This window comes from Eucyclogobius newberryi, unplaced genomic scaffold (assembly GCF_026437365.1).
Source record: "Eucyclogobius newberryi isolate DKJ021-1_F unplaced genomic scaffold, fEucNew1.0.hap1 SCAF_12, whole genome shotgun sequence".
Classification (NCBI taxonomy): Eukaryota; Metazoa; Chordata; class Actinopteri; order Gobiiformes; family Gobiidae; genus Eucyclogobius; species Eucyclogobius newberryi.
The window spans coordinates 14,584,313-14,592,310 of record NW_027315746.1 but is presented as its reverse complement, the minus strand read 5'-3'; the positions used below and the strand labels follow the sequence as shown (position 1 = coordinate 14,592,310).

Sequence of the window (7,998 nt, the reverse complement as noted above, 5' to 3'; positions counted from 1 at the left end):
TTGTGTGTTTAACATTGATTAGACCATGGAAGCTGAATGTTGAGAATTTTTCCTCTTCTACTCCAGATTCTTTATGCTAAGGTTCACACTTGGTCTCCAGTCGTCTCGACTTGATTCTCTAATATGAATTATTCAGGTGGTTTCATACATGCGTTGTGGAGCTTTTATGTCGTGGACTGGTCCATTCAAGCGTTATTGGCAAATATAAGACCTTAAGCATGGTCACTGATCATGTAGAAATCAAAGAGAGACTGTACATTTGCAAATGATTCATTTTCATAAAATTTTCTTAGGGTCTATATATACGTTTTTCTTTTCTTCATATGCTTTACCTAAATGTGGTTTGACAGTGTTGGCCTTTTCTGCCTTCAGGTCCTCATGAAGCCCCAGTGGGTCAGGGGGGAGACCAGCGCTTGCTTCAAGCCCAGCAGCAGGTTTCAAGAAACATACAGCCCATGCCTCCTGCCCCCATGGGCTTCCAGGGTCCCGCTGTGGGTCAGCATGGAGCTCAGGGCCCAAACCAGGGCGCTCTACCCCCACATCAACACCTGCCCCCCCACCAGGCTGCACACCCCTGGGCACCTGCCTCCTCCCACCCGCTCTCATCTCCCCCCCTCACCCCACAGAAAGTGCCTCACATTCAGGTGAGTGTCGTGTCCATGGCCACATCAGGATCGTGCGCGTCTGTTTTTGTGCATGGGTATTTTTCATATGAATGTTTATTTTTCATGTGGGTGGGGAATAGTGTGTGAGTGAAGAGGAAGCGAGCGCTGTGTGTGTACATGACATTTGAGAACACAGCAGTGCATCAGACTCGGGTCTGTTCACAAAAGCCCGTGCTATAGTGTGTCAGTCAGTGCCACCTGCTAACCATCTGCCCAACAACCAGTCCGTTACCTTTATTTTACTTATCTGGAGATTGTTCTTGTAAATGTAATCAGAATGACCTCAAAACCCCAAGCTGTAACTAACAAGTGACTCTACATCTAGTCTAGCTGTCTCCATTTGTTATGCAAGAATCCTGTGGAAGTATCTACATTTAGGCTGGTTTTCAGGCAGTGTCATCTTTGTCTTCTCCTCGGCCTTTGGTTATGGTACACATATGTTTCTGTATCGAGGGGAAATGGATTTTTGCAGCTGTTTGTTTCCTGTGAGCTCCATATCCTGACACACGTGCACTTAAACAAACTATGGCGCCACCAGCATAATCCCCCCCTCCTGCTCCCGCATGTCCCCCTCCTCTGTTCAGGAAACCTCCCTTCCTGTCTCCCCCCCGTCCCGTCTCCGCTCTTTCCGTCTGCGTCTCAGTGTTTAGCCCCTATCAAATAAATCAGTCAGGGCTTTCTCATCTACAACAAATACTCGAATTGTGTCCTATGTGGCACTCATTTTACTTTAAGGCAGGAATTTCTTATTTTTGACTTAAGTTTTTCTTGTCCAAAAGCTGAACATGAAAGGGTTTGACACAGTTGGATATTTTTGGCACATCACTGCATCCTCGTTGATGTTTTGCCGGATGCAAGACATTTTTGAAAGGGGAATTGTTGAAGAGAAGGAGGGGTAAAATCTTGTGGAGGGGTGATTAGAAGATTGGGGGATGGGTCCAGCTGCTGAGAGGGCACAAGTAGGAAAACAAGTAAAGGATCTCAGAAGATGTAGTCTGGGATTTAGTCTTGAGGAGGGGGGGGGGGACATTAGCAGCTCTCGGTGGCATCTCCCGTCGCCACTCCGGTCACGTGTCCCAGGCGTCCATTAGCTTGTTTTGTTGCTCAAAGCCCCCTTTCTCCACTGACCCATTCACACACAATAGCAGCCCTGTGGCCACATCCACAGATCTAGTCCCACTTTCACCCTCCATCCCGCGCTGCTCCTCGCGGACTCCGCCCCACCTCCAGGCCCTCGCCTATGCGTTTTGTGGTTGACATTTCAGCCGTCACACTTAATTTATCCAGCACTCCTGACCTAGATGCCAGGTCTGACTGGTGAGCGCTCTCCTCTGCTGGGTGCGCTGCATGCAGTGGCCTCTGTCATTACACGCACACATACACACACACACAAGAGCTGTTGTGGTCTGGGACAGTAAGGTCTGAGATGAGGGGGATGACGAACGCGCCTGAGGAAATGGGATAGCCCGGCTGCAGGAGAGGAGCACGTGTGTGGGCAAAAGGGAGTCCTCTTAGTGGTGAGCCTACCATTTTAAAAAAACTAAAAGCGGCCCTCATCCACCATTCCAGTTTCATGGTTTGTTTGATGTATGGAAGCTTGGACTTTGGATTGTGTGAATTAGTGTTTTCACAATACTAAAGTTCCTACCTCTATTTTGATTCTAAGGAAAAGGCTCTATTTTTTATTTTTTTATTTTTTTTATATCAATACTTCTGAAATGAGTATCTACTATCTACTCGTTTTTAGTATCAGATTTTCCATACTTTTGACAACCCTGCTGTGCATCCATCTTAAGGTTGGGCCCTCTTCCCACAGCGCTACAGTGCACGCCATGACTTTGCTTAGTGTGGACTCTACATAGAAAACTGGAAGTGTTGCTAAGTGTTTTTACTGTGCACTTGATCTGATCCTTGTTAGAAAGAGACAAACACACATCGTGGTCATTCACTCATGATGACTGTATGTCTGGTACTCTAAGCTCCATCTGTTCACTAAGGATGGTTATTACACAAGCACAAGCACCCTCTCACGTGCACGCCCTCACGCACTCTCACGTGCACGCCCTCAGCAGCAGCTCAAGGTCACAGCTCCTGCAGAGTGCTGTGTGTCGACCTTTATTCCATATTCCTCCCTCACGCTGCGTTGCGTGCAGCACTGTATTTGACATATAGCATAGCAGTCTCGCCCCTCCCCCCTCATGTGCGCTGTCAGGGTGCTGTGATACCATGGAGCCGCTACAGCTTCTAGGAAATACTCCATTTTGCATAATTTACTGCAGTTTTTGTACACATTGGCGGAAGTAATGTGAGCATACTTAAGTGGATAAAATGGTGCAGACAAATCTGTAATCTCAGTTTTGGTCTTGGCAAGTTGTTTTACAAGTATTCACAAATAGAGGTGAGTGATATTGACACAAAATTAGGTCAGAAATGTGCTGTAACATGACGCACAAAAGGTGAATAAACTGTCAAATTTAAAAGCAAACGTGCAGAAACATTTAGCATATTTTCAAAATGACCATGTTTATGTGGGGAAAAACAGCCATTTTTAACTCCAGCATCAAAGTTGTGTGTAAGATAGTTTACACATTCTCTTCACAGTATTGTCAGGGTCACGCAGTTTTGTGGCTGTGGCCTCGTTTTGAAAGATGGTGCACTTTATAATCCTTTGAGGACAGATCACAGGAGCACCAGTGTGGGCAAGTTTCCAGTCTAGTCCGAGAAACTGATTTATCTCAGTTTTGGTGCTTGACTGATTTTTATTAGAAGCACTCTTCACTCAAAACTCTCTGCCATGCAAGAGCGGACTGCAGCACCAACAAACTGGTCAGGATTTTTATAAAGTTGACAATTGACAGAAATGTGGCTGCATAATGCTCTAGTCATTTGGAAATGGGTCGGTCATGGTGCATCTTTTCACATGGTTAAACACGAATGACCACCCTAAGGAGAAGGAAAAGTGACCAACGGTTATTAGCAGAAAGTCAGTATGTGCAACCCTGCTGCTTTGTGTAATATTCCCAAAACTGTACTTTTACAATAGATCTGTGGATTTTCAGCTTGTTATCTTAAGATGGCAGCCAAGAAGATTGTAAACCCAGCGGGTACAAAAAACATTCAAACCAGGTCTCTAACAATTCTTACTTAGAACTAAATCTGATCTGTAATGGCAGGTGTCGCTAGCAGGGAAAGTTACAGGCCAGGGCTCTCATTTATAAAGCATGCGTGCATACAAACATGTTTCGTTTGGGATTTATAAAAAGACGTGTTAATGTAGAAATTAGCGGTTCGGTCCAAAATCGCTGAACTTGGTACGTCGGAATTTTTTAGGCCCGAGCGCCACAAGCTGGCGAGAGGCCTATTAATCTCGTAAGGCCGTGCGATGCACGGCTGCGAAAGTGCGCATGAAATCGAGTACTAAACGCACTAAACGAGCACTTCGCGGTCGTCATCCCCTTATAAAGCACTCATTTGCGCTAAGTAGCTCACGAATACATTCCCCATATCTTGCATGTTCCGTGCATATAAGCATGTAATGCAAAAATTTAACATTATTACTGTATAGAGTGCCAAAAACACAAAGTGGGCGGAGCCCACTCAAAATTAACAAAAGTACCCTGTCAGTGACCAGGGACCCACACCATGAGGTAGGAAAGCGCGAGCGCTTTCCGCAAATGTATAGTTTATGATATTCGAAAAATGGGAAACATTGTTTTCGCATCGGAATATTATTCTTTCTTTCTTCTTTCTTCTCGGGACCAACCCCCCTATTTTTCACCCAGTGAACATTGACGAAAAGTCACAAAAATTTGCACACCTCTAAAAATCGTGCCTCTCTACATTCTGGCTATTTCCCTTTTCTAAAATAAAAAAAATGTGCGCGTCAGCGCCCCCAAATGTACCAAAAATGCATTGAGAGATGGGAAATGACCCAAAAAAAATCTGATCGTAGAATCATGAAATTTGGCGCAGAGGTAGATGGTGACAAGAGAAGTAAAAAATATTATTACGGCAACGCCGTCCGCCCAACCAAATGTCGGCCATATTGCTTCAAAAATGGCTAAACATGACTTCGGAGTTTTTCCAAACGTCGTACTTTTACGAACTCCTCCCAGGGCGTTGGCTCTAAAAAGCTGAAATTTGGTGAAAATGCTACTGAGTGGGACATCAAAAGTTATTCAAATTACATTGATACCTGTCACGGTCTCTGAGCGGCGAAGCCGCAAACTGTAGCAATAATTTCAGAAATCTCCCAAATTTTACATATCTGCCGTTTGCGCAGATAAAGTCCGAATTGCGTCAAATTAGAATCAGTTGTTAAACTCTTTGCCCTAAACCTACTTGAAGTGAAATAAATTAATTTGGAGCCACAGCGCCCCCTACAGATTTTATATGGAGGTTAAATGTTTAGTTTTGCGAAATTATATGAAATTTGACACACAACTCAATTTTGGCATCCCCATTTAAAAAAGTCAATGAGACCCATGTCATAATTGTTATGGCTTTGCCGTAGCGATGATCAAAACCTTCCATGTTATTCCAATGGGGAAATCGCCAGAACATGTTCACACTTTAGACTTTCACAAACTCCTCCCAGGGCGTTAGCCCTATTAACCTGAAATTTGGTGAGACTCATCTTCAGGGGTGGACCATCAAAAGTTATCCACATTTTTATTCAAAAAGTCACGGTGTCTGTGCGGCAAAGCCGCACATTTTGCCAAGAATTCAAAACAAAATTGCATTTTGATGGTGAAACAAAGGGGAGAAGATGTGTGAAGATGTGATTTAGCAGTAGGCGTAATAAAAGGACAATTGGGGCGCGTTAGCGCCCCCTCCTCTTGCGGCGTGGCGAGGGCCGATCATGCCGCTTGCGGCTATATTTTTTATTTTTGGTAGGAATTCTACAGAAAATTGTATAAATGAGACCACAGAGCTATGGAGAGGCATCACCACTAGCATAAAGTAAAACTGAAAGGCATTTTGTTAAAAGTTCCCAAAAAATTATGAACAGAAATCTCAATCAATGATGGGAAAACTGGTGGCTAATTAATTTTTGCATATCGCCCCGCCATGTAGAGCTATACGGTGGAAGACGCCAGGCAAAGTAATAACCTCTCCATGTAGGGAAGCAGATGGCAGACCCTCTCATCAGAAAAATTACACGGTGCACCTTCTTAATTATGAGAAATTTAAGAATATGGATTTGCTGTGAGGAGGTGAGTTGATGGTTGCTGTCTGGAGAGAACAGGAGAAGGATAAATGGACGGACGGACGGACATCGCTGAGGGAGGAACAGTAGGATTTGCTTTCAGTGGATCCTGTGGGAGGTTTAAGTGTTTGAGCCGCTACATTTAACTCTGCATCTCCACGCATTTCCTTCTCACTTTTCTCTGATCACCGGCCCCATTGTTTTGTCTAAATCTTGTCATTAAACTTTAATCATTGTTGATGTTTACGTTTGATATGCACATCTGAAATACCTGTATTGTTTCGGAGTGGAATTGGTTGATGGCAATGTATTTACAGGAACTTATATCCCATCAGACTGCATCGAGTAGAAAAGGGAAAAGATGTTACCAAATTGTTGTGATGGCCTGGGATTGAAACATTTTTGGATTACTGTATTTATAATATACCTCGGTGTCAGCATGTTAGGGAATCTACATAATAAATTGTCTTTTTGCTTAATCGGTGCACAGAGCATGTTTTTTGTCGACCCTGGAATTCCTTAAGTCAACTACAGCAAGTTGAATGAATCATTATCACGTGAGGCCTTGAGTTCACGTGGCTGGAGCTGGTCTGTTGAGCATTTAGAAATGTGCATTGAAGTTTGTAACAGTCTTCACAGAATTTACCACCTAATATTGCCTAAATACAATGGGACATCAACCACATAACAACCGCTGACGTAGTTTTCCAGCTTGTACTTTTTTGATGCTGCGGGGCCATGTAAATACACCTGGCCATGTTTTTCATTTTGGATGGTAAGCTGGATCGACACCAGTTCCCTGCTCTCCCTGATTTTGTGTGTGCGTGTGATTGTTTGTGTACACATCGTGTGGGTCTCCATTGTCATTTGTGTGATTGATTATCTCGGAAGCTTGGCAGGAGGACAGATTTATCTCCTGGCACCGCATCATCCCCATCTCTTCCTCTCCTCTTCTCTCTCTCTCTGCGTTTGTCTCCCTCTCCCCGAGCCACCTCCTTCTCCGCCATTGGTGTCTAAATGGCTCAGTTTACGTGCGCGTCAGCAGGTGGTGTGTGCATGCATGTGTGCGTGTGACCTTGCGGTAGCTTGCTATAACGGGATCTGTATTTGCATTTGCATTAGCTTTTTGGGAGTGAGGAATAGTTTGCTGATATACTGTTGTTAACTTTCCTTTGGCCTCCGGTAGCTGGGAGACTGTTTATGGAGCCAGATGTGATGGCCATATTTGGAGAAAGGTTAGCGTTTGGGATGCAGGAGGCATGATTGTCCCAGAGTTGCTATTAATTACAAGGGCTAAAAGGAGACCATTTTGGGTTGTCTAACATATGGCAAGAAGAAGCCATATTATGAGCATCTTAGTTACTATTTCTTTTCCAAAAGAGGAATTATCACAGTAATGTGTTTTGTGGATGTCTTAGGAACTAAGGGACAACAACCAGTGTTGGGGGGCCACAGTATGAATTCTGAGGCTGGGCTGTCTGGCTATTGATAGAGCTCATTTAATGCACTGGGTATTAGGAAAAATCTGTGCTTCTCGTTGACTTACGTTCATGAATAGATCGTTTTTGTTTTTGGTCTATGCCACAAATGAGGTAAATGACAATGAAAGAACCATGTGAAGCATCTGTCAAAGTTTAGAGACTTAATCAATGTAGCCTTTTTGTTTTGCTCGGATAATGACAATGTGTTTCCCCAAATCTCTTCACAGCAAAGCAATGCATAACCAAGAAATGCATCTCCATACACTTTTTTTAGTTGAGCAGTCCCCTGTTTACAAGCAATATAAAATTAATCATTTATTTACAGTTATGAATTACCTCGTCATTTGCGGGATGGCATGAAAATTCAATAGGATAGTACTAGGTTGCTCAACTTGATGTGACCCGCAGGTTACTCTTTGTGTATATATCATCTTTTTTGTTTATCTAATATATCTACAGTATTCATAAATATAACAAATAGGCTATTACGTGGTCCATATGTAACATTTTCGGTTTCATACTGACCCATTGGCAGGCTACTTTCCCTCCACAGTGCACATCCAAGCATCTCGAAGCGTTACTAAACCTATAAGTGCTGGTACAGATACAGTAGCTGCTGTGGTGGCTTTTTGCAGTAAACTTG

At 43.6% G+C, this 7,998-nt stretch overlaps 1 protein-coding gene across 1 annotated transcript in view; it reads left to right on the top strand.

Annotated features, from left to right (window-relative positions):
- The first annotated feature begins 376 nt into the window (after nucleotides 1–376).
- The window catches only part of chd7 (chromodomain helicase DNA binding protein 7), a 53,383-nt gene continuing 45,761 nt past the window's right edge, over nucleotides 377–7,998 (top strand). Inside the window, exon 1 of the mRNA XM_072440914.1 lies at nucleotides 377–644. Within this exon, the coding sequence (XP_072297015.1) occupies nucleotides 456–644 (189 nt within the window). The 5' untranslated portion in view covers nucleotides 377–455. The remainder of the gene's footprint in view (nucleotides 645–7,998) is intronic.